Source organism: Watersipora subatra, chromosome 1 (assembly GCF_963576615.1).
Source record: "Watersipora subatra chromosome 1, tzWatSuba1.1, whole genome shotgun sequence".
Lineage (NCBI taxonomy): Eukaryota > Metazoa > Bryozoa > Gymnolaemata > Cheilostomatida > Watersiporidae > Watersipora > Watersipora subatra.
The window spans coordinates 46,706,878-46,733,095 of NC_088708.1; the positions used below are offsets into that span (position 1 = coordinate 46,706,878).

Sequence of the window (26,218 nt, forward strand, 5' to 3'; positions counted from 1 at the left end):
ATCAACTGTCAACAAACGGATATGACAGTTTAAAGATATTATTTATTTATAACACCAAGTTTTGCGTCAGAACATTTTAAAGGTGGCATCAATTGATTAGATTATACGTATACGACATTTACTTAGGGTAAGTTGGAACTTCACAAAACTTTTCTCCGTGATTTTTCAAGTAGCTCGGTTAAACACCCGTGTTATCTTAGCATTATTCAGTTATTTTGTTCTCTTCTCTTCTTCTTTTGGACACACTAGAGCAGGAACAAGTGGTGCGCCTCATAAATTGAAGTCACTAGCCAGCATTTATCAGTAGTGTTGTTTTTCATCAGTTGTTTCTCACCATATTAAGGACTCTTCTTAATTTCTGTCAAGGCCTAGACAAGGTGTTACTTCTAATATCAATTTTGTGCTTAGCCATGGTTTGAGTTTGCTTGCGACTTAATCAATGTAAGCATCTGTTTAAATTGTCTGTTTTACATGTTTTCTACTTGTGGTTGTTATGGGTGGATGTGGAGAACTAATGTGGAGAACTATGTATACTAATCCGAAAGCATACACAACATCAGTGTTTGATTTGCTTTGTCATTTTATTTTGACTATGTTCAGTTTGTGTACTTTTGTTTTGTCATGTGGGAACTAATTCAATTATTACTTGTTCAGGTACAAGTTGAGGTGTTAAGCTATTGTAAGCAATACTGATATTTACCAGTAAAAGGTACTTCTTTATTCTATAAGGCCAACAATTAAAATACACCAGTAACAAAATTCTAAACAATAATATTAATGACAAAAGTTTAAAATAGCCAATAAAATTTACACCCTTATTTGAACAGTTGTCTATGTTTGCTTGCTCAGTCCATACGGCTGCGAGTTTCAACAGTCAAACAAGAGTCATGGCAGTCCTTAAATATAGCGACTCAGTAGTTGAGATAGGGAAGTAGAAGAGGATCAGCTGATGATGGAGGAGGAGGCTCCATAGGTAGGAAAAAGGTAGAGGCTCCAAAGGCAAAGGGAAGAGAGAGGGAGGGAGGTTCCCAAAGCAGAGGAATGTGCCTCAGCAGGCAGAGGTAGTCTCAGCAGGTCTGTGAGAAGGAAAGAAATGGATAGATCGATTGATAGACAGACCCTGAGTCGTTGGAGCGGTTCTTTTTTAAATATGTCTCTGTTAGCTTGTGAGAAGGTGTTTAGGCGCCCATGTTCTGGTTTTTTATGTTGCAGAGGGTTAGCAATTGAGTGAACTTGTCTTAAGTACATCATGGGAGTGTAATGATTGGAAATGATGATTAACTCCAATTGTCTTGGTCGTGTCTGGTACAGGTCTGACATCCCTTAATGGTTTTCTGGCATGTCAATTGATGTCTCTTTCCTCATGGGCTCCTTCCACAGGAGGTTTCTAAGCTGCTTGTAGATGAGTATATGACGACTGTTTTATTGCTGGTCCTCTAATGTATTGGGTGTCATGTTCATTGTAATATTGCGGTGTTTAGGTGTTTTTCCATTATGCTATCTGCTTTTGCTAATACTTTTATGCAACATTTTCTCCTGCTGTTTAAGAACGATATGTCCTCATATCGGTGTCCTCATATCGGTGTCAATGTTCGTGGTAAGGCTAAGCTAGTGTAAGGGTGTAAAGAGAATAGAGTAGAATACAATTGAAGCAAAAATAATACAACTAAAACTATAATATTTTTTAAAACCTTGCACCAACAATAATTAAAGTTAAACATGATTAACCAAACCCAAGAAGTAAACATAATTGTTAAACAAGAAAGCATGGATGATATGCATTGTATGAATATGGTTGGTAGGCTGTCGAGTGATTTAGTCAATTGTCATTTCGGAGTCGCGTGTTACTGTCCTGTTGTTTGTATTGTACTCCCTTGGTGAAGGAAATGGATCCTCCCTTACATCGGTGTGTGTAGGTGGCTGTGGTCATTAGTGTTAGCAGTTGTAGAGAGAAAGAAGATAGTAATATAAAACAGAAACTTCATACGTTTCAAACACAAGCCGGCGTACCTCTAAAGAAAATATAAAAACTCAACAGTAATTACTAAATAAAGAATTTATTCAGCTGGTTTGTTTTTTGTGGTGCTACCTATTAGTTTATTTAAAACACATGCATACATGGTTTTGGCTAGCCTATCTTACCCTAAAAAATTGAAAGTTCCAAAAATTAAAAAAAAATATTAAGAAGTGATCATATTTTTTGCTATGTGCCGATCTACTTACAACAAAAGATCTATCCTAAAAACTTGGAAACTGAATTTTTATAACATTAATTTGAGGCACCCCGCTAGCTTTTAATGTGGCAAAATAGTTCTTTTTGAGAAAATTTATTAAAAGTGAAATTACTAGTTACAATCAATTAGCCACTTTCAAAAGTAATAATAATCCGGTCCATTACCTGTGAAGGAACACAATTTTTTTCAACAACTAGAATTGTATAGAGCATAAATTTCTACACAGTCGATCTACACACGCATATAGCCTATTTGATGAAGTAAAGGATACTAGCTTGTCTTGCGCTAAACTGACTCATTCTGATTCATTTGTTCAAAACTGTCATTCATGACTAATCACTGTTTCATAGCAGCACTCTTTCATCAGGCAGAAAGCAATTATCATACCAGATTAAAATTGCTCATAGCATAATTTTATTGCAAAACTACAGAGATTATCCTAATCTTTACTCTCTGGTAATAGATCATTCAGTATTTACACTCAAACCTGACTCACCATTCATTTCAAACAACCTTGCAATCGCTTATACACTTACGGAACTTAGCACACACTCGTACACGGATATATTTGCTCTCTCATGCATATATCTCCGGTGTTTAGTGTGTTTCTCCATTATGCTTTTGTTACCGTAATACTTCTATACAACATGGTTAAAATAGTACCTTCAGACCACTTTGCGTGTGAAAGGAAGACCGCTCTAATTAAAATCTTTACAGCTTTTGACTAAATTTTAAAGTAGTTTTGATGGGTTGAGAGATAAACTTGCTAAAACCTGTGCTAGAATGTCTGTAAACTACTAATGGCAACTCTCACACAAAATAAACGGCAATAGTTAGAATGCTGAAGGCAACATCAATGAAATCTGCCTTGTCAGTTGTACAAACACTTTTGAGTGTTACGGTTAAACAATTTGCTAGCAAGTCATACTACTAAGTTGTTATAGCATATAAATATAGCATATAATTTGGGATAGGCCGACAAAAGAACACATTGTTTTACATGCTGTACTTATCTGTCTAGGACAAATACTACATGTCAATAATATTTATGATTATGAAGAGTATCAAAAATTGTTTATTTAAAATTCAATACATATGAATTCATTTTATGTTAATTCTCTATTGACAGGATGTTCCAATATAGCCATTGGAATTTAGGTATATCCTATGTTCTTACGTTTTTGGTGGCTCTGCTTTCCATCTCTATACATGGAGAAGATCTTGATGAAGACAGTCATTACACTAACAGTTGGGCTGTAGAACTTCATTCAGATGCGACTCATGAAGACGTGACAGCTTTCGCCCATAGCCATGGATTTGTAAATAATGGTCTAGTAAGTTTAATTACTCTAACTTTCACTTTTGGTTCGAAAGACAGTTTCACTAAGTTGTGAGAACAAATCGTTACAAGGAAACTATTAGCATCTACTTTAATAATATTAACTGTTAAAGTTATAATCATCTAGTCGTAATCTGATCATGCGACCCATACTTCTTGCCAAATGGCGCAAACCTTTTCTGCAGCATTTTTCGACTATCATGAGTGGCCAACAGGTTCCTCATGTTTAGCAGAGGATGATATGCACTCCTTCGAGCTAAGGTTAAAAAATTTAACTAATTTTTAGGCTAGGTTTTGAGATATTCGGGCTCAAAGTGACAGCTTTGCAATGATAATGAAATAGACGCATAAGAACAATAGACATGGTTTTATTGAATGCGTGAAGGATATTTGTGAAAATATTTCAACAAAGGAGGTGGCATGAAAGTGTAAACAGAAGCACATCGTGTTCAACTACGTCCCATTTGAGCCGTTTTGGTGAGGGATTCCAACCTACAGCGTTTTTGTGATGGCTGCGATTAACTGTTCGTTTTTGAGCTTTTAAGAGGTTGTAATCACATTTCCACATATTTTGCACCTACAAAACAGCAGAGTAAGACATGGTGAACCTTTTGATACCAAATACCTGTAAGGTGAATTTTGTTGCAAGTCAACCTTTAAGAAACAATTGTATTTAGATGAATTTACATCTTTTATTATTATCTGTTGTTCTTATAATTATTATGTTGTTAATCAGCCTTGTCTGTGGAGATCGTTTGGTGTACAATTATATTAGTGAATGTGTGTTTACTTTTGTTTTTAACTGTATTACTTCTCTATTGTATTTTGCATTTAATATTCTCCAATTGTCATGCTAGACTATACATGTAGCTGATAAATTGTGCTTGTAGTTGGTCTCATAAGCTACATTATTGATAGTCTGCTAAAGATACGCACAGTACAGACAGTATTAAGAGTAAAATGCCGCCTTAAAGCAGATTTTTGTACTAGCTTTAGAGATCATGCAATCTCTGGCCTCTCAAACAATCTAACACGTACAGCTTGTACATTTGTAGCTTCTTCCAAATAATGTAACACATATGACATGTGTATTTCTAGATACTTCCCAACTCCAAATTCTATAGTTTCCATCATCCACGAATAGCCAAGCGATCTGCTGAACATGCAGAAGACCACACTAACCTTCTCAGCAGTCATGTGCATGTGAGTCTCTCTGTCCGTACTAAAACTGACACTTTGTACACCTTATTGCCTTCTATTGTGTTCGTCATTATAAAGGGTGATATATGTTACTAAGGGTTATATATGTTACTAAGGGTTATATATGTTACTAAGGGTTATATATGTTACTAAGGGTTATATATGTTATTAAGGGTTATATATGTTACTAAGGGTTATATATGTTACTAAGGGTTATATATGTTACTAAGGGTTATATATGTTACTAAGGGTTATATATGTTATTAAGGGTTATATATGTTATTAAGGGTTATACATGTTATTAAGGGTTATATGTTATGAAGGGTTATATATGTTATTAAGGGTTTAAGCTTTTATTTAATCATTGCTTTACTTTCAATATTTGAATAGTAAAAAGGAGTCTGAACAGGATGGTGTCATAGAGACTGTTCAGTTTCTCTTGGCGACTACTGTTAATAAGCTCTACATGGGCTCACGTTAGATAGTTCTGAGTGATCAACGACAGCAAAGCGAAGGTTTCTGATGTGTTTTATAATTACTATAATTTCTACTATTACATTTGGAACATGAACTTCCACGGTCAGTGCATCAGTCCTGAATTTTAGTGTAGCAAATTTAGTTACAGAAAGCAGTAGACATGTTTTAACATAAAATTAATTGTATTTGGCTGATTTTTTTCCAGGTTTTTTTTAGATTTTTTTTGTTGTTGGAGGAAAACAAAATTATTAGATGCTATATGATATTATATTAGATGAATATATATTTTCTCACAGGTGCGGTCTGTAGAACAACAGGTAGCCAAGAAGAGAGTGAAACGTGGCCATATACCTGAACCTAAGATGGTTTTTGCAGATCAATACTGGAAGGATACTTGGTATTTGGTGAGATAATCATAAGACGTACTACTGGACGAACTTTTGAAAAAAACAATCCACGATGTATTATTGAATGAACACGTGGTATTCCGTGAGATAATCTTAAGGTACACTAATAGACGAACACTTTTCACAAGGATTTTTTTATTAGATAACCTTCAGAGGTTCCCACTAAAAAGTTTGGTATTTTGTAAGATGCTTTATTGCAAGTATCATTCTTAATATGCATTGGTGTCAGTTTGTATGCCATTGACGACACAAGTTCATGTCAAGTCCATGTCTCGCCGTAATTGGGGAGTTTTCCTCTGTTTTGCTACCTTTACCAATGTACTGCTTTTGAAAGCGTAGAGACACCAGCAATGACCAGAAGTTCAGTTGAGCTGCCATATTTACTGCAAAATAAATTTCTTATTAACTGTTGCAGTACTTAAATGAGGATCTCATCCTTTTATATCTGAAATAGAATACAGAAACATACTTGAATCATTGAGTTAATGAAAGGCTGTGCAATTCATTATCTAGCTAGCACATGACAGAATTCGTGATGCCAACCACATAATGGGTAAAACATTTCGTCACAAATTTTTCCTTGGTTTGCACAAGTTTTTGCACAAAAAATTTATTGTTAATCAATATAGGGGGTCCTACCACACAAAGTTGTCGTCAGAATAGTCACTTTTAAAATCACTGTCGTTACTTTTAAAATCACTGTCACCTTTTTCAAGTTGGTAACCAAAACAACCTCTTTCTTCACATTCGTTATTTTAATACAAATATCCATTCTGGTGGCACTGGGTTGCGTTAAAAACCTGAAACTTGCTCAGTTTGAACTTCTGCTAACCAAAAGCATGGCTCAACCAGCGACCTTCACAAACTTCTTAGTGATGTTTGGGAGCGTTGCTGATTACTCCGCGAAGAGTGACAACCATCTTAGGTTTTTAGGGCTACATTTCTTGTACTGAAAATAGACCGACATTGTCTTTAATAATCACTGTCAGTCACAGACTTGGAAACGGATTTGCTGTCAATGTCGTGGCATTACATTGCTGTTTACTTTAATTATTTGGCAGTCTATAAATGCTGGGCCAGATGTTTCAAACCCAAAACTAGTGAAGTTTCGGTTGAATGTGTTGATTTTTGGACAAATAATAAGTTAGTAAAGGTACGGCTACACGTAACAAATTTTTTGTTGGTTCTAACCGAAATCACGAAATGATTGAAACACAGAATTATTCTGCGCTACTAGAATTGTGCTAGCGAGCACGATTCCAGCAGCTTTTGCAATTAGTATAGTCCAAGAGACGTATAATTACACACAATAAAAGTATAAGTGCAATTCAACATAGTACACACGATGCAACTGCTTAGATTGCGTTATTGTATGTATTTATTGTTTGGACGCTATAGCTACAAATTGTTTATTTTTCAATTATATTTCCTTTTTAGCAGCAAAAGTTTTGTGGTAAAAAATGTTGCCATCTTTAGCGCAATCAAGTCAGTTGCATTGTATTTACTATGGTGAATTTTCTTAATATTTTTCTTGCGTGTCGCATTATGTTCTCGGACTACATATATCTTAAAATTTGCTAGAGTCGTGTTCGCTAACCAACAGTAGCGCAACTTAAACAGTTACATCGTGTGTTCTATGTTGAATTGCTTTGGTACTTTTATTGTGTGTCGCGATACATGTCTTGGACTATACTAATTGCTAAAGCTGCTAGAATCGTGCTCGCTAATAATTTGTTTAATCTGTTAAAAGCGTTTTGACGACGAACTCGGTAGGCATGCACAGCTCAAATAATTCTGTGAATTTCGACCGATTAATTCTGCGTTTTTCGTGATTTCGGCCAGAACTCCGAACCAACGAAAAATTCGTTACGTGTAGCCGTACCTTTAGTAATCCCACTTACACAATCATCGTCACCTACATTGATAAATGGTCGTCTCGTCTGTCACTTTTTAAATATCCATGTCGTCGGGTCATCAGAATCGTCACAAAACATGGGAGGACCCCCAATATATACTACATTCACCGTTCTAACTTTTAAATGGAATGAAGGTGTTTGTTTATTTTTGTATGTGCTCTCTAAAAGTTTAAATACATTTATGCTATATATACTTAATCTTTATAGTATTTTGGAAAAGTCTGGGCACGTATTTTTTTTAATAGCTTGAGCATCCTAAATGAAGTGTGCGTATTTTAACTAATCGTCATTAAATATTGGCAAGTTTAATAACTATGTACACAAATATTCCATAGTATAGCAGATAGCCGCGCGGTGTAGTGGCTAGTGCGCCTGTCTGCAAAACAGGAGTTTTTAAGTTCAATTCCAGTGCGGAGTGGTTTTTTGCACGTATTGAATTGTTATAACTGGACATATGACAGACAAACCAACAAAGAAACAATTAGATTTATATATATAGATTTAATGGGAAATGGTTACTGACTACTTTGTCGAATTTTTAACCCGGTGTCATTACTTTTCACCTATTCAAGCGAATGGCCGATACCTATAAGCAATTGGAAAGTTGTTTTTCAACTGCCTGTAAAACCTTGAAAAGTTCTGCACAATGCTTTGCAGTCATATACTGCAGCCTATTGGTCCTTGTGGCATACTCTTATTAACAATCTCTTGTAGGCTTTTTGTGTTACTTTTGAGCTGTTATGTTTCACTCACTCCAGGGCGACTGTGTTTCATTTACTCCAGGGCTGTTATGTTTCACTTACTCTAGGGCTGTTATGATTCACTCACTCCAGGGCGACTGTGTTTTATTTACTCCAGGGCTGTTGTTTCACTTACTCTAGGGCTGTTATGTTCAAATCAATAAAATTAATCTTATTAAAGTTAGGAATGAATGAAGTCCTCTCAGTCCTAATAGAATATTATGAACAACCTCAATGTTTCTTAGTTTAGTCGATACTCATACTGTTCACATAGTGCTATGCCCGGCTTCAACTACCACCATACACCAGCTTTATTATAGGGATCTTATAATGGATGTCAGATGGATTAACATCAAGATGTGCCTTAAGGATGTTCAGAAAATTGTGTTTCACAGTTACTGCCTAACACATTTTTTTCATGAGAATGTAGGAACACATTGCGTTGTATGTGTTCAAATTTTATAGGTGTATAAGTATACGTCTGTGGCATTCTAATTCCAGATGTCTACCATTCACAGTTAAAAAAAATTATCAATGTAGTTTCTGTGGTGATTGAGGTTAACAATGTTATAGACCGAGTTGAACAGATGACCTCCAATTGTATCATTAAAAACTGTGACCTTGAACCTTTGTAAATAGTCAATAGTTGGTATGGTGTAATAACAGGCCACTGGCCTATAACGAGCATGCGTAGCAGATGCTAAAATGTTTTTACTGGATTCATCAGTGGCTGCAATGAATGGAGTTATTACTCTATCATTGTGTCTGTTGAAAGCATCATTTTGAGGATAAGTCCAAATCTATGGATACGCAAAGTCCTAAGTGATTGCCCATCATGTATCTTTATTAAATGATAGACATCTTTTCATGCATATTCTCAATGTTATATGTGGATAATCCTAAATCACCCTTATTTAGTTAGTTGTTTAATGTAAATAAACATAAAGGCAGCCAAGTGAAACGCAATGAAAACAAGGCATTCATGCATTAATATAGTAAGTACGAATCATTGCTTAGTATAATTAGTAACCTCTACAGTTGGTAGCTATTCCACTCGCAGCCATTTTCGATTTCAGTTAACTTTTTTAGCATTTATTAGAAAAGTAATTTTTCTTGAGAATTTTACAGATCTATCTTGCTGGTGGCCATTTCTGAGGCCATTTTAGCAGTTGTTGGTTTTGACAAACATGTGAAAGACTAAAAGCCTAGGTACTGCAATGATGACTATTGATTACACTTTTTTAGATATTTGCAGTTATTATGGTTATTATTTTAGAAACGGGGTATCGGCAGCAAAAGTGCTTTTGATATGAATGTTATACCAGCCTGGCAAAAGGGTTACACCGGGAAAAATATTGTTGTAACCATATTAGATGACGGGATAGAGCGGGACCACCCTGACCTTCAACCTAATTATGTAAGTATCCGGTCTATTTCATGATGAAGAGATTGAGGCCAATTTAAAAAGCTATTTTAAAAGAGGTCGTTTATAGCTCTCTATTCTTCATTATATTATTTTATTAGCACTAGATGGCAGATAATAGGTGTGCAGCAGCGACACGCACACTGAGTAGGCAAACAGATTTTTAAAATTTATTCAGATTGAAATATGTAAAAATATTAAACATTTTGTTATTAAAAACATATTTGCTTTGATTTTGCTGGTAGGAATAATCAATATTTTGTTCACGTTAGAATGTTATTCAGAATGTATTTGCATTTGGCGGTCATTGATTTTTGATGTGCTTACTTTTAATAATCAATTGTTCACAATTAGAACCTTTGTTGAGCCATGTTTAGGCGTGAGTAGTGGAGAGGATGATGGAAGTCTGCACTCTCTAATTTTAGCCTTGCATATATTCTCTTCTCACGTAGTGTTAGCTAATGAAATGGAACAACCAGTAGTGAAACTTGGTGTGTGCATCCAGTTTTAGTTTCTGTCAGTTCTCTAACATGACAAAGTAGTAAATAATGTTGCATGTGTTCTTAACCATATAGGGCATCAGAATAGAGCATCGGAATAGAACATTGTTGGATATTGGCTTCAGCTCTGTTGCCTTGTTTATCTTCATTAGAATTACAGTAGTCGGAAGACAACAAGAGCTTGTACCACACACACTGCTAGCCGCTATGGTCGTTACTTTTATATTTCAGTATTCATATTTATTATATTTGGTGACAGATTTACAAAAGCAAAAACAAAAAAGAGCATATAAAGTGTGTGTATTCGTAATTTATAGACATTATGAATTGGCATGCCAATTGCTGAGGACCATGCTTTTTATTATAAATTTATGCAGCTCTTTGAATTAAAAAAATTTTTAATTATGTTTTTTTATGTAAGAGATGGTCATATAATATTGGTGATGATTCTCTCATTAATATTTGCTAATGTTTTACTGCTTTGTCTTGCTGTAATCTGTGGTGTTGTCAGTTTTATGTTGTCAAGATTATAGCATATAAATAAGACTTTGAGTAAAAACGTATACAGAGATAGAATAAATTTTAGAAGTCTTCATAAGAAGATAAGCCTAAAATGAAGGAAAGAGGTCGGAGCTGCTGTAAACGCTCTAATATCGGTAGTAACTAGTAGGTGGGCGACTAAGTTTATACCTGAAATGATGACGCGGAAGCGTGTGAACTTCCTCAAAGTTCAAAATTTATTTCTTTGTGAATTGTCACTATTTTACAAGAACTCGCCACGGCCAGTCACTTGGAGAGTTGCGGTCAAACATGACAAGTGAAGCGTGTCAGTTGGCATCATAGCTGATTAGCCAGCTTAGCGGACCAGATTAGCCAGCTGGAAAGATGTCACATCTATTCACAGTTCAATAGTACTACTGCTCTTTCAGCTAGGCTCAAACTGTTTACAAGCTCAACCAACAGCTATAAAATTTAGATTATGAAATCTGATAAACTGCAGAAAAGTGCTATAACATGTATCATCAAGCTCGCTTCAAAGTTCCCACAGTACTTATTCATTCAGAGCATTTTCCATCCACCTGCATAAGATAATCTAATAAAAAACCTCTTTTACTACTTTGTTTTTAACATTAGAGTACAATCAAACCTTTCATTTGCAATCACTCTTACATACAAGTTGTTTTGACATACAATGTAAAATTTCAGCATATATTTGTTTCAGTGTACAAAGTAATTCGTCGTGCACAATGTATGTAACTTCTCAAAACATTACAGCTTCATAAGCAAAAGTAAACTAGCTAAAAAAAATTATAAATAAGTATTTAAAATAATTGTATTAAATTAATATAAACTATATTCTGTGTAAGGTAGAGTGTATACTTCTGTGTATTTCTATCATCCTTAAGCCTGGTTTCCATATGACAGCGCAAGGCGTGCAACAAGGCGAACGACGTCGTGTGTAGGCCAGCTGTGATATGGAAACGTCATCGCACGACGATCGCGCGACGTGCGTACGCTGATTGCAAGGATCCAACAGAATTGATCCTTGCGATGGGTGCGCGCGATGATGTATCCCACAATACACCGCTAGACATTTTCAACCTATCCCACAATTCAAACAGAGGGCTGTGTTCCAAAGAAATTGGTGTTTCGTACGAAAGAGTAAGCCTGGTTTTCATATGACAGCGCAATTTCGCAACGGAGGACTGTTTTTCCGAAGAAATATGTCTCTCATACGAAAAAGTAAGGAAATTATCCACCTTGTCCAATGCAAGCATGGCGCCTACGCGCGATATGGAAACACTGCATCGCGGCCCAAGAAATGCATTGCGCACGATCACTGGGCTGCGCACGATCATTGCGCTGTCATATGGAAACCAGGCTTTACTAGCACCAAGCCTATATATTGTTGACACTACACTTCTAGTCACTTGTCTCTGTATTAAAGTAACAATAAAATTGATAAAGGGAATACTACTATATCTTCCATATAGTCCTGGTCTTGCACCATCTAACTTCTTCTTGTTGGGACCTGTTAAGGAGTTTTTGAGAGGAACCCACTTCAATAGTGATGACGAAGTTAAGATTGCAGCGAGTTACTTTTGAAAAATTCAATCTAAAGATTTCTATGCTGAAAGCATTCATAAGCTGGTACCTCGATGGCAAAAGTGTGTGTCATTGCATAGAAATTATGTAGCAAAAATCCAAAATTTAGCCTTCTACTTATAATAGAACTCATTTTATAAACCTATGTGATTCAACTTGCTCATTGATTGGCCCTCATGCTTACTACTCAACCTACTCATTGCACAGCCTACGCTTCTGCTATTAGCTCTTTAAGGTTAAGTAAGAGTAACAACCTTTCTTAACTGAACTTTATCACGGACTATCTTGAACGCAATAACATTCTAGACTCTAATCAATTTGGTTTTAGAAAAGGTATTGGAACAAGAGATGCAATTATTTCCTTTACAAACAAAACATTCCAAGCTTTTAACAAGCTTTTGCTATTGGCTCTTTAAGGTAAAGTAAGATTGAAAACCTCTCTTAACTGATTATTAATTTAAGAATTTACTAAGTTCCCGAGTTTTTACTTTTACTGCGAGAACTGATCGATCCGCCATTAGTTCAATCATGAGTTTAATTGCATCATCTAGGGCTTTGGTAAATTGTATACAAACGGAAATGACAGTTTAATAATTTTATTTAGTTATAAAACTAAATATTGCTTCGGAACATTTTAGCGTGGCATCAAATGATTAGACTATACATATAGGATATTTAGTTAGGGTAAGTGGGAGCTCCATAAAACTTTCGACTGTTGTTTTTTATCTAGCCTGGTTAACACCCCGTGGCTTCTTAGTATTTATTAGTTACATTGTTTTCAGCATATGAAGGATTCCTTTTAATTGTTTTTAAGACCTAAACAAGGTCGTATTTCTAATTTACATTTTTTTCCCACTTACGAATTGATTTTGCTTGCGACTTAATGTGAGCATCTGTTTAAAATGCCTGTTTTGCTTGTTTTCTACTTGTGGCTAAAATAGTACCTCTGCTTGCCTATTGCATATTTAGCCTATTGCATAGTTTAAGCATCTATTTAAATGGCATATGTAAGCTCGTCATATGTTACTATGCTATTTAAAAGTAATTAGCGATGCTAATTACTTGCTATATTTATTTAGAAGTTATAGTTAGTTTTTGACTTGCGAAAAACATTCATTGAAATGCTTATACGAATGCTTACTCCAACATTGTACGATTTTTTTTACATACAAAGCAAATCTGGGAAAGAATCAACTTTGTTTGTCATTGTTTGACTGTATATCCGGGTCAAAAAAGACTCTACGGATGCATAGCATGGCATATCAAACTCTAGGTGAATCGTCAATAAGTTTTATGTAGCAATTATTTGCCATAACCAACTTATGTTTATGTTTTACATTAAGTTACTACCATTATGAATTTTAGAAGCACGGGCGGACATACATAAATTCATGCTTCTAAATCCATTCTATTCTTAACTTACAACTAAGCACGGGCGGACATACAGTAATTCATGCTTCTAAATCCATTCTATTCTTAACTTACAACTTGCACAATATTTTGGTAGATTTTCTCAAAAAACATCAATATTTTTCTATCATTTGTGATTGTTTTTGATGTTTGAGGTCATCTGACTGCCAGGATGTTTCAAGATTAAAATCGACAAAATTTGATCGCGGTCAAAACACTAAAAATTGTTACTATAACATATTTTTCAATTTTTGAACATTTGAAAATACCTTAGTAATTAGTAATTACATACAGCCAGTTTAATTGATCTTTACTATAATAAGAGACATGTTAGTCTGTCTGAAGCCATGCTAAGAGCATGGGGAATGATAAATCCTTAGGTTGTGTAGGAACGAGAGGTTGACTGGTTTCTCACAATCTATTTAATCAACTGACTAGCATGCAAAAGGATATAGCAAGTCATGCCATATTAGGAGAATGAGTCATTGGAAGCAAAACAACAATTGCGTAAGTAGGTCATTTCTGCTAGCTAGCTGACCTTGGGGAATAAGACAACAGGGAAGAAAGATTGCCACACAGAAGAACCGACCGAGATATTTAGATCCCCAGTCGAGCGTGGTGCAAACTGTGCCACTCATCACCTTGCTGCACTGTGGGTGGAATAATAATATTTAATAATAATAATTTATACATTTATATATATAAATCTCAGTGTTTGTCATCTGTTGGTCTGTCGTCCAGGTTTGTCGGTCCGTATGTCCAGTTATAGCGATAAAGTTTTAGGAATGAAAAAGCCGTTTTGTACTGGAATTCAACTCACAAACCCCGGTTCTCCAGACAGGCATGCTATCGACGACACCACACTGCTTACATGCCTATATATACTATGGAATAATTGTGCATATACTAATTACACTTGCCAATTTTCATGACAATGTTTCATGCTTCAGCTAGCGCGCCTAATCTACTGGAAGAAAAATACGTTCCCAGATTTTCCCAAAATGATATAAATAATTATATGTATGTATGTATAGCATAAACTTAATTAAGCTTATTGCACACACAGAAATAAACGTTCTCATTTATAAGTTAGAATGGTATATGTTGTGTATGTTGATTGAAAATAAATTATCTGTGCAAAAAATTTCTACCTGTGTAATGGCGGATATTCAGCTAGTATAAACCCAAGTGTTTGTCACTTATCATAAAGTTATAAGAACAACAAAGCTGCTTTGCACTAGTGTTGAACTTGGATACATTCTGCAGACTGGCATGCTATTAACTACACCACACAGCCTACTTGCGATAAGGGGCAATAATTAGCACAGGTGATTAATACTAGCATGCTTGAAGGTCATGATTGTGTGAGAGATCATGATGCGTAACGATTATAAGTACAATTATTTCAAGCTATAGCAAGCTAGCTGTGTGGTTTAGTGCTTCGCTTTACATCTGTGCATCTGCAGTATGTACGGTTTCAATTCCTGAGAGGTACTGTATTTTTTCGTAAAGCCCATGGCGGAAGGATGGACACAGCTTTTATTATAGTAAAGATTTAGACTAGCTCAAGTTGCTAAAATTCATTGGGTAAAGAAACTCCAATGGCAACCAATGGGAACTATGTTACCTGCCACTGTTTATAAGCTGTTTTAAATCTTGACCGAATGTATAGCATAAGAAGTAGGAAATGTTTTTCAACAATCTGTTTTAGCTATCCCTCGAGTTTTTGAATACTTGAATTATTCATTGACATACACAGAATTAAACCAAGACTTTCATTTAAAAGTTAGAATGGTAAATGTGGTATTTGTTGATTAAAGCACATAAATTACATAATTTTTTTATTGTATATTTCAATACATCAGAGTCTTGGCTTTCGAATGAGCTATTGTTTGCCATGGTGAGACAGACATTGGTTGGTGTTTATTGGATTTCCCCAGAGCTCTACCACGAAAAAGTTTACTGGCATAGTCTCGAAAATTGTGACGTCACAATTTTCATATTCGTTGTTGTGTGCTCTTACCGCTTATTTATCATCTACGAAAGTGACGATAATGACGCTAGTGGTAGGCGAAGGTAGGACAACTCCAGAGAACGAATGAAGATGACAAAGGAATCAGTGTCATTAGTTCTCCATGTACATATTATTTCTATGATAAGTACCTCAGACTCCAAAAACCATACTATATTTTCCCGATGATATTATGCACTAGCTCTTTATTTTTAATGCGATGTTAAGGGTGACGACTGAGACTAATTAATTTCAAGCATTGGTGATCTCATGAAAGTGCGATTGACATTTAGTCCTAGGGCCACGCAACCGCAGGTCATAATTTAATCGATGTGATTTCATTACCTTTATTAACGACAGTAAATTTATTGAAGCATAATTAATTAATCCAGAACATGTGTTTGTATTGGTCGGGTGTTAGCACGATCGCGGGCATTGTTGATTATCTAGAATCTTAGTTTATTATTAACGCTCTCCGGGTTTAACAGCACCGAATGTCACAGAAAAACGCAGCCTCAATGGCAGCGAAAGGGATCGACGACCTAAGGCTAAATGAGAATTATGACGCCACATTTTGAGTACCTGAACCACGTGTTTTTTTTGCAGGACGTACTTTTGACACCCCGTTTTTCATAGTTCTATTATTCTTTGTGTATTGAATATAGACTCATTCGAAAGCCAAAACTCTGATGTATTGAAATATATAATAAAAAAATTATGTAATTTATGTGCTTTAAATATAAATGCTCTGTGCAAAAACTTTTTTATTACCCGTGCAATACCGGTAATTCAGGTAGCTGTGCATATATCTATATATATATTTCTCAATGTTGGTGTGTATGTGTGTCCCTCTTGCTATAGCTATTAAAATCTTGGACTAAAGAATCTGTAAAACAGCAGATTTGATCTCGGTACTTCCCTTTCGCTAGTCGGGCATCTTTCTAACTAAACCATGCGAGCTTATAGATTCGCTAGGCAATATATGCCGCTATATTGGCGCAAATAGGCTACTGCTTTCGGTCATGACGCAAAGCGATGGCTCAACATCATAAGGGTAGCTCTTATTAGTAAGCTTACTCAAATTATCCATTGGAAAATTGCCAGGCTAATAACAAGTGGCAGGCAACCCTCAATACCTCTCATTGTTTATAAGCTTATTTTTTATAGCCGGGCAACGCCGGTTAGCACAGCTAGTAAGCTATATATATATATATATATACATATATATATATATGTATGTACATATACACATGTATGTACATATACACATGTATATACATATACACATGTATATACATATACACCTGACGATATCTCATGGCGCATAGTGCTGCCTGCAGACTAGCAACTGATAACTTTACAGCCAATGATATCGTCATGTCTTTAAAGTTACATAGACCTAGCTTTTCACTATTCCCCTGCTTACAGTCAGTATTCAAACTGTCCCTGATTGATATTTGTCTTCTTATAAATCAATGGTTGTGTTTCCTGTCATATATACTCTTGTGTCACAGTTTGATTCATGTTGCCAAATTGAACATCGATTGGGGTCTTGGTAGGCACAAGTTGAGTACTAACTTTATTCAAAAGCTTTCATATCTATCCCCTTACAGTGTTTGTATCCTGGTCATGGCAGCTCACTGCGTATTATTTCTCATTTGGTTGTTGCTAATTTGCTATTTGTTTTCTTTTACAAGGATCCACAGGCCAGCACAGATATAAACTCCAATGATGACGATCCTATGCCCCGTTATGACATGACCAATGAGAACCGACATGGCACGAGGTGTGCTGGAGAGGTGGCGGCTGTAGCCAATAACACGAGGTGTAGTGTAGGCGTTGCCTACGATGCAAAGATTGGAGGTGAGTAGGGATGAAGTCCCTTTGTTTGTGTGATTGTTGTTCATGTATTTAGGGAGGCGGTGGGGAAACGCAATCTGCGATTTAAAAACAAAACTGCCGAAGTGTTGATATTGGTTGGATGCTATAGTGGCATCTGTACGATTGAGCAGTTAAGACACTTGCCTAGATGTGTCAGCTGTTTGGTCTTCTGCAACTACAGCTTGTCATGTTCTCTGATACCCCTTGTTAGATTGGTTGTCTGCTGGAATTTACTTATTTTTATAAGAAGTTATCAGTATTTTCTATAATTTGCGATTGTTTTTGGTGTTTGAGGTGATCTGACAGCCAGAATGTATCAAGATTAAAATTGACAAAACTTGATCGCAGTTAAAATGCTCCGAAGAAAAATACGTGTAAAATGACGTCACCAGTTGTGATTGTTGCTATAGTTGATATCGGCTATTGCGTTCAAGTTGCAGCGTTACACGTCTCTATTCTGTCGGTCTCTTTGCAGCTATAGACATCATAATCACACTTTCGCGTGATCTGAGCATTTGAACTGCGACCAAGTTTTGTCAATTGTAATCTTAAAACATCCTATCAGTCAGATCACCTCAAATATCAAAAACAACCTCAAATGATAGAAACATACTTTCAGATAAAATCTACTAAAGTTTTGTTCAGGTCATCTTTAATTGTCATGTTAGGCTGTTGCATTTGGAGTTGCTCTCTTTTGATTTTACGTAGTTGCATTTACCACAGCATGTTAGCACTTTGGAAGCTATAAAATTGACTGCCTGCAGACACATGGTAAAGTTTGATGTTTTGCATTCATATTACTTCATTCCATTACTAGGCAGCTATATGCTACCATAAGCTCCCAAGAAAGATCTTTTTGTGCTCATATTTTACTAGCTCTCCTACTACACGGTAACTTATGACGTAGCCATAATGACTTGCTGTACACAAGTAGTTTATCCTTGACTGTAGACAAGTGAGTTACTGATTCATGTTTCTGCAGGGATTCGTATGTTAGACGGAAGTGTAACGGACTCAGTTGAAGCATCTTCTCTCTCTTTCAACCCTCAGCATATCGACATCTACTCGTCTAGCTGGGGTCCTGATGATAATGGTCGTACTGTCGATGGTCCCGGCAAACTTGCTAAGAAAGCATTTGTAGATGGAGTCGAGAAGGTAAATTGTGATTCATCTACATACACATACTACAATGCAAACATAGCCCACAATCTTTTTTTTACTATTTCACTGCGGGTAGTGGGGGTTACTAGTACTGAACAAGGAGAAAATGTAAAACCAGGCTTACACTAAGCTATTTTTGAGAGTGTACAATCTCAAATCCTGTAAAACATTTTATTTCATATAAACAAACACATATACGAAGTACAGTGGTAGCTTAGTGAAACACGCCCATACTCATTCTGTCGTGAGTGATACACACGACACTTTCATTCTGCCACGATTCAGTGTTTCTATTTGGATGTGAAACACCATTGCGGTGCACCATCTTTGTACCATGGAAATTTCCTTAGCGGCCAATGGTGTCACACTTGTGAATGCATGTAGTTTTCCTTTCTTGCTGCTTCATAAGGCGTCGCACAACCATCGCTCTACGATAGCGCCCTATTAGAACATGATCTGCTCGTCGGCCCAACATAGCGCTCCGGCCCTGCTGCACCCAGGTGTCTCTGCGCTATCACAGTATGAAACTTAGCAATGTTTTTACCTGCTGTGTTAGCAGTTATTCTCAGTCATCCATTTGTGCTTTGATGATGCTAATGTGTCACACTAGGTTGCTCAATAGCGATACGCGAGGTCACACATGTTAGTATTACCGAAGTCCCACATGTTAGTATTACCGAAGTCCCACATGTTAGTATTACCGAAGTCCCACATGTTAGTATTACCGAAGTCACACATGTTAGTATTACCGAAGTCCCACATGTTAGTATTACCGAAGTCCCACATGTTAGTATTACCGAAGTCCCACATGTTAGTATTACCGAAGTCCCACATGTTAGTATTACCGAAGTCCCACATGTTAGTATTACCGAAGTCACACATGTTAGTATTACCGAAGTCCCACATGTTAGTATTACCGAAGTCCCACATGTTAGTATTACCGAAGTCCCACATGTTAGTATTACCGAAGTCCCACATGTTAGTATTACCGAAGTCCCACATGTTAGTATTACCGAAGTCCCACATGTTAGTATTACCGAAGTCCCACATGTTAGTATTACCGAAGTCCCACATGTTAGTATTACCGAAGTCCCACATGTTAGTATTACCGAAGTCCCACATGTTAGTATTACCGAAGTCCCACATGTTAGTATTACCGAAGTCCCACATGTTAGTATTACCGAAGTCCCACATGTTAGTATTACCGAAGTCCCACATGTTAGTATTACCGAAGTCCCACATGTTAGTATTACCGAAGTCCCACATGTTAGTATTACCGAAGTCCCACATGTTAGTATTACCGAAGTCCCACATGTTAGTATTACCGAAGTCCCACATGTTAGTATTACCGAAGTCCCACATGTTAGTATTACCGAAGTCCCACATGTTAGTATTACCGAAGTCCCACATGTTAGTATTACCGAAGTCCCACATGTTAGTATTACCGAAGTCCCACATGTTAGTATTACCGAAGTCCCACATGTTAGTATTACCGAAGTCCCACATGTTAGTATTACCGAAGTCCCACATGTTAGTATTACCGAAGTCCCACATGTTAGTATTACCGAAGTCCCACATGTTAGTATTACCGAAGTCCCACATGTTAGTATTACCGAAGTCCCACATGTTAGTATTACCGAAGACTGTTTCAGTGAGTTTGTAGATAAACTTTAATTGAAAATTATTTTTCTCAATTGAGTCCTACTAGCCAAAGGGAAAAGCAAACAAATCACGCAGTATAAATCACACATTGCAAATCATGCCTTATGTAAACAAGTGCGTCAATTTTTATAATAGATAACAGTTGCGTATCCAACATACGGTAATATGAGGTAAACACGCCTTCATGTGTTTTTAAAACTCTAATCTAATGTTAAATCTAACTTTAATCTTAAACTCTAATCTTATAGTCACTCAAGTTGATAGTCTAGAGTAATTATAAACTGGTCACTTTAGTTTATAATTCATGATAATTATAATCTACAGGATCATCTCTAGTTTCTAATTATTTAGTAATACTCTGACTCTAATCATTAGAGTCTATAGTCAGATTCTCTAACTATAGCCTGATGATCTATAATTAGAGATTATAGTCAGATTATCTAACTATAGCCTGATGATCTGTAATTAGATTATAGTCAGATTTTCTAACTATAGCCTGATGATCTATAACTAGAGATTATAGTCAGATTCTCTAACTATAGCCTGATGATCTATTATTAGAGATATTAATAATAATCTCTAATGTATAAATCTAAGATCTGGTGAGTTACATCTCTAGACACCAACTAGAGATCTAATATGGTATCGCTAATAGTGTTATACCAAAAGTCATAGTAACTGAATTCAGGAAGTATTGCAAAATATAGCGGTTGGCAGAAAATGGCAGAGGTTTAATGATGGCAGTATGCGACAGGTGTTGAAAGAAATATTTTTGCTCGAATGATGTCAGCGGAAGGTTTCAGCCTCAATCAAAGGAATCTCAACGAGGTTGAAAAACATCTCAATAAAAAGGGCAAAGGGCATGTTTTTGTAACAGGTGGTGTGTGTTTTTGTGTACTGTGTGAAGTTTTTGACAGAAGATTCTAGATGCCTTTCTTGAAGTGCAACTCCTCAATTATCTGCTGCCCGCTAACAACTGTGAAACCCCAAGCTAATCAGAAACATAAAAAAACATTATGATACTGTTTACGAAAAACAAATCGTCAGTAAAAGGCATTCAATTGGCAGCGTCATATTTCGACAGTGGTTTGCTCCTGATACTGGAATACATTGACGTTTTTGTTTTAGCTGACGTACGTACTTGAGATGGCAGCATGCCAGAATGCAGTTTTGAGTAGAGCTCTTGCTTAAGTTCACCATGATTCTTGTGACAGCAAAATATGGCTGTTCTCAAGTTTTTTCTAGCAGGTTTATTAAGAGAAAAACCAACTGCTTGTAAAGTTATTTGATTATCTGTAAATGTGATTAGAAGGAAGTGCTTGGTTGCACTGAGTGCTATAACTGGGAGGCAGATGACTAGGCACGAGGTGAACAAGAGTTTATTTGCGTGAAATTTAGTTAGAAGCCTGGATAAGGCTTGGTTAAGTAGAGAAATATTTTTTAAGTTTCTGTTTCTGCACAAAAAGCGAGAAACGTTTGCATTTGTACATGTTGTGGAATTAATTGGTGTATCTTGAAGGATTTTTATGTTGCCCTGTTACAGTTTGTAATTTGACAAGTCTTGCGACATAGCAACATAACATTTTAAATTTTTTTCTATATTCTTTAGTTTATATCGCATGTATAAGTTTTTATAAGTTTATCTCTTGCATCCAACTGCAGGCAGTGATAGGATATAGATCAGTGGTCGACATGACATCTCTTCATTTTTATTTGCAATCTGGTTAGTCTATACCGGTATATTGGTTGCTTTCTGAAAAGTTGAGAGCCCTCAACATGTGCACTTCTCAGCATTCTTTGCTCACTCAAATCAGTCTGTAAGCTGTCACTGTTTGGCTCAACTGTAGGGTCGAGGAGGCAAAGGAAATATCTACATGTGGGCATCGGGTAATGGCGGCATGCACTATGATTCTTGTGCATGCGACGGTTATACTAATAGTATCTACACGCTGTCCGTCAGCAGCGTGTCTGAGCACAATTATCCTCCATGGTACCTGGAACAGTGCGCCTCCACCATAGCGTCTACCTATAGCAGTGGAGCCTCTGGTTCTGAAAAGCAGGTAATTGTTCTAGAATGTTCTTGAAGGGAAATTTAATCTGGTTATCTTTTTTTGCATTCTGGAATCTTCTGCGAATGTCAATTTATAATAAAATACCAGACGATGTATCCTAAGACTTGACTATATGTTGCATATACAGCATGCATGTTGGCTTGACTAGGAGTTGTCATACACTGGTGTATGCATTTCATCTGTCATAAGATCAAACCGCTATAGACATAACTTTCTGTTGTCAGCAATAATTGTTACATCATGTAACTATTAAGTCAGAGAACTGGTGATGTCATTCATAACTAAATGCTCATAGAACAATTCTAAGCAAAGCGATAATACTGTAGCTGGAGTTCCTAGTTTTTGAGATATCAGTAAACAGTTGCTCATTTCGATGGCGTCAATTTTAAGAGTTTGTTGGCACTTCTTTGGCGAGAAAGGACGCTGGCAAAATAAGATTCTCACCATCCTCTTTTGTAGATAGTGACTACAGACCTAAGGAAATCGTGTACCAAGACTCACACAGGTACCTCTGCATCAGCTCCTCTTGCTGCCGGTCTCGTGGCTGTCATGTTAGAAGCTAAGTAAGTACACCCATCGCCATGACTCTGCAATGTTACCGTGTCAATGCTTATCTACCTAATCATTGGATGCAACTGAATGTAGGTCACCTGTTGTAATCTAGTGCGCTTATGCATATAAACAACAAACTTATTTGTAACAGACATAAGGATTTAGATACATGTGTTAGGATACTTAGGATACTGTGTACATACATCAATATCAAAAGCATCGTTTTTTCTTGTTGAAGGAGGTATAACAACATTATACTGTAATTATTTTTTCACATTTTGGTATGTTTTAACAAAATGTGATTTGCCTTCCTTGGTCTGCTCTGCACTCTGTTATTCAAATCCTGCTAAATGTACATTTTCTATTCTTTCTGTCAAGTACTCCATACAAGAATTCGTAACAAAAAGAATTAAAAAGTAATAGATTTTTTCATATTTCTAGTGCAGATAGAAATTGGAGATCTTTTAGTAATATCTAATATGCTTGGTATAAAACAATAGCTGTATGATGTTACTTATCTTAATAGACAGGAGACTGTCACCTAACAAGCTGAAGTTCCTAAGTAACGCGGGTCCACAAAATGCCGTCGACCCATTATGTTAGTGTAGATCACGTAAATTAGATTAGGCTATTTTCAACAACGCCCTGCAAAGGTCTAACATAATCTTTGCTATAGTAGGAGCCGTGTCCGTTTGTCCGAAACCACAGTTAATGGTTCAAAAAGGATTGCTATAAATGGGATTCGAACTCACGATAATCAGTTTGGTACATTGGCATTCCAACACATGCACTAACCATCCGCTTTCCAGCATATCCGAGTAATTGTGCACAGATAGGTATTCTCTGTGCTTTTTCGGCACAGTTCACGATCTCCCACAGCACACGAGACTGCTATGATACCTGTATTAAATAATGAGCTGCACATAGTATAAACTTTCATTAACCAGTCAGCTTGCTAGCTAAGTAGTCAATAATCTGGTTTGCGTTTGATCTGTGCAGCTGCGGGTGTGATTATAAATTGTTCCGAAATCATTATTTACTAAAATATATTTGTCTATGCTGGAATGAGTTTCAAAGAATGCATGAATTTTGTCACTCCTTCTGCAGAGTGTGTCTCAAAGATATGTTTTATTGTGGATGAGAAGTTAGTTACTCTCCTAGAGCTTGATAGGAATTTAGCTATTTTTAAAAGGTCAATCATTGTCCAGAATTAATCTTCTTCGAAATGCATGCCTTGCATTCTAATAGTTTATGTTGGACCAGCATATAAATTATGGTTTATACTGGAGTCTAACGTTAACCAACACGCAAGATATCCGATGTGTTTAAGTGAAATGCGTCCAACTTCTATGTTTTTACAGTCCTAAAATGACATGGAGAGATGTGCAATACGTTACCTTGGCATCTGCCAACCCAGAACCTGTCCTTAGTCAAGGAGGCTTTCAGACTAATGGCGTTGGAAGGAAATGTAAGTAATACAATCAGCTGTGATTAGGTGTATTTAAACTTAGTTTATCCTGTGTTAAAACTAACGAGAACCATTGGTTGTTCCCCAAACTTAAATTGGCTACAGAGTCTTTCAATGAATATCTAAATCTCTGTGGAAAATTATTGCTATTTTATGGTTCAGAGTAAAAACTGAGTGCGACATTATTGCATCTTAGCTACATGTTTATGAGCTTGTTGAAGCTCTTTATAAAACCACAATCAGGTGTCTGCAGTGCTCAAATAGCTAAGATTATATAAGAAAATTGACTTTAGTTAGGCATTGAAAAGATATGTCTGCTGTATGATTTGAACTTGTAATAGCTATTATAAGTATAGCCTTGCTAGGAGTACAGCAGTTTTTATAGCTTTATTTCATAGTATTAAGTTGAGTAAATAAATAGAAAAAGTGAAAGGAATCCTATTAATGCCATAATTAATATATTATAATTATATTAACAATCAGATTGCAAATCAATATTGCAAATCTCAGAAGCCAAGCTTCTGAGATTTGCAATACAATCTCTCTGTAGAAACACAAAAACTCTAATGTACATTTAGATTGATGAACCTTAGTCCTTGACACAATGTTGTGTTTTCATGCTGTGACAACAGCCAATGAACAAGCACAGATATGTTAGTGATATGGTGTTATATAGCTGGTTTCAACTGAATGAACTGTCTTCATTTTACACGCTTATATGATCAAACCAACAGAGTTACAGAGAAATAAGCCTAATACTGTACTAGACATCTTTTGATATCTAATAGAGTTTATTCCTTGCTCAAGGTTACATGGTTTTGTAATTGATGTTTGACTAATTACTCATACCAGTTTCATATTAAGAGGGTTATCTTCACATGTGTATTCCATGTTAAAATTCTTTTTAGAAGAATTAAATGTTATTATTATATATAATTATACATTGTTAATATTTAATTATTAATTTATTATTAATTAGGGTTAGTATTATATTAAATATTAATACATAATTACATATAATGATATGCATCTGCCTTATTTAAGGAATATTGTTATTTCTGACTGTCTAAATTACATTCTAATTACCTATATTAATAATAAATGTATCAACTCATTCATTGTGTCTGTCGTGTGTACATTTCAAGTGTGAAATAATTAATGTTTATTTTTTATTGTTCGCCAAATTATATATACTTTTGTGAGGAACGATGAATGGTCAGAAAATTGAAGACAGGGTGTCGATGCTATCAACTGATATAGAAACGGGTAACATAGCTAAACCTTGCATAAGAGGAAAGTGTGAGTTTTGTTGTTGAACCATTGTACTGTAGATAGCCACAAGTTCGGATACGGCCTCATGGATTGTGCAAAGATGGCTGACACCGCCAAGGATTGGGTGACCGCCCCTCCTCAGTTAATAAAACATCTTCCAAAGGAGTATCCTGACAAGTGAGTGCAGATCAATTTCCCTCTTAGTGAAGAGCTTACTTGAATCTACAGCGCGATAATTAAGTTATTACGTTATTGTTTATTAATTTGTTATATTTTAAAAAAATGAAAACCTTTCTGCCTAGATGCCAAATTGCACTAGCGATCTCTGATTTGTGTTTCGATTTTTGGAAGTCATTTCTTTTGTTTGGGTAAAGTATTTTTGGTAAA

At 36.0% G+C, this 26,218-nt stretch overlaps 1 protein-coding gene across 1 annotated transcript in view; it reads left to right on the plus strand.

The window, feature by feature from the left end:
• Nucleotides 1–16: 16 nt before the first annotated feature.
• The window catches only part of LOC137397283 (furin-like), a 44,134-nt gene continuing 17,932 nt past the window's right edge, over nt 17–26,218 (plus strand). Inside the window, exons 1-11 of the mRNA XM_068083573.1 lie at nt 17–127; nt 3,364–3,568; nt 4,672–4,776; nt 5,547–5,654; nt 9,590–9,730; nt 17,461–17,626; nt 18,627–18,799; nt 22,315–22,527; nt 22,999–23,102; nt 24,453–24,559; nt 25,891–26,008. Of these exons, the coding sequence (XP_067939674.1) occupies nt 3,365–3,568; nt 4,672–4,776; nt 5,547–5,654; nt 9,590–9,730; nt 17,461–17,626; nt 18,627–18,799; nt 22,315–22,527; nt 22,999–23,102; nt 24,453–24,559; nt 25,891–26,008 (1,439 nt within the window). The 5' untranslated portion in view covers nt 17–127; nt 3,364. The remainder of the gene's footprint in view (nt 128–3,363; nt 3,569–4,671; nt 4,777–5,546; nt 5,655–9,589; nt 9,731–17,460; nt 17,627–18,626; nt 18,800–22,314; nt 22,528–22,998; nt 23,103–24,452; nt 24,560–25,890; nt 26,009–26,218) is intronic.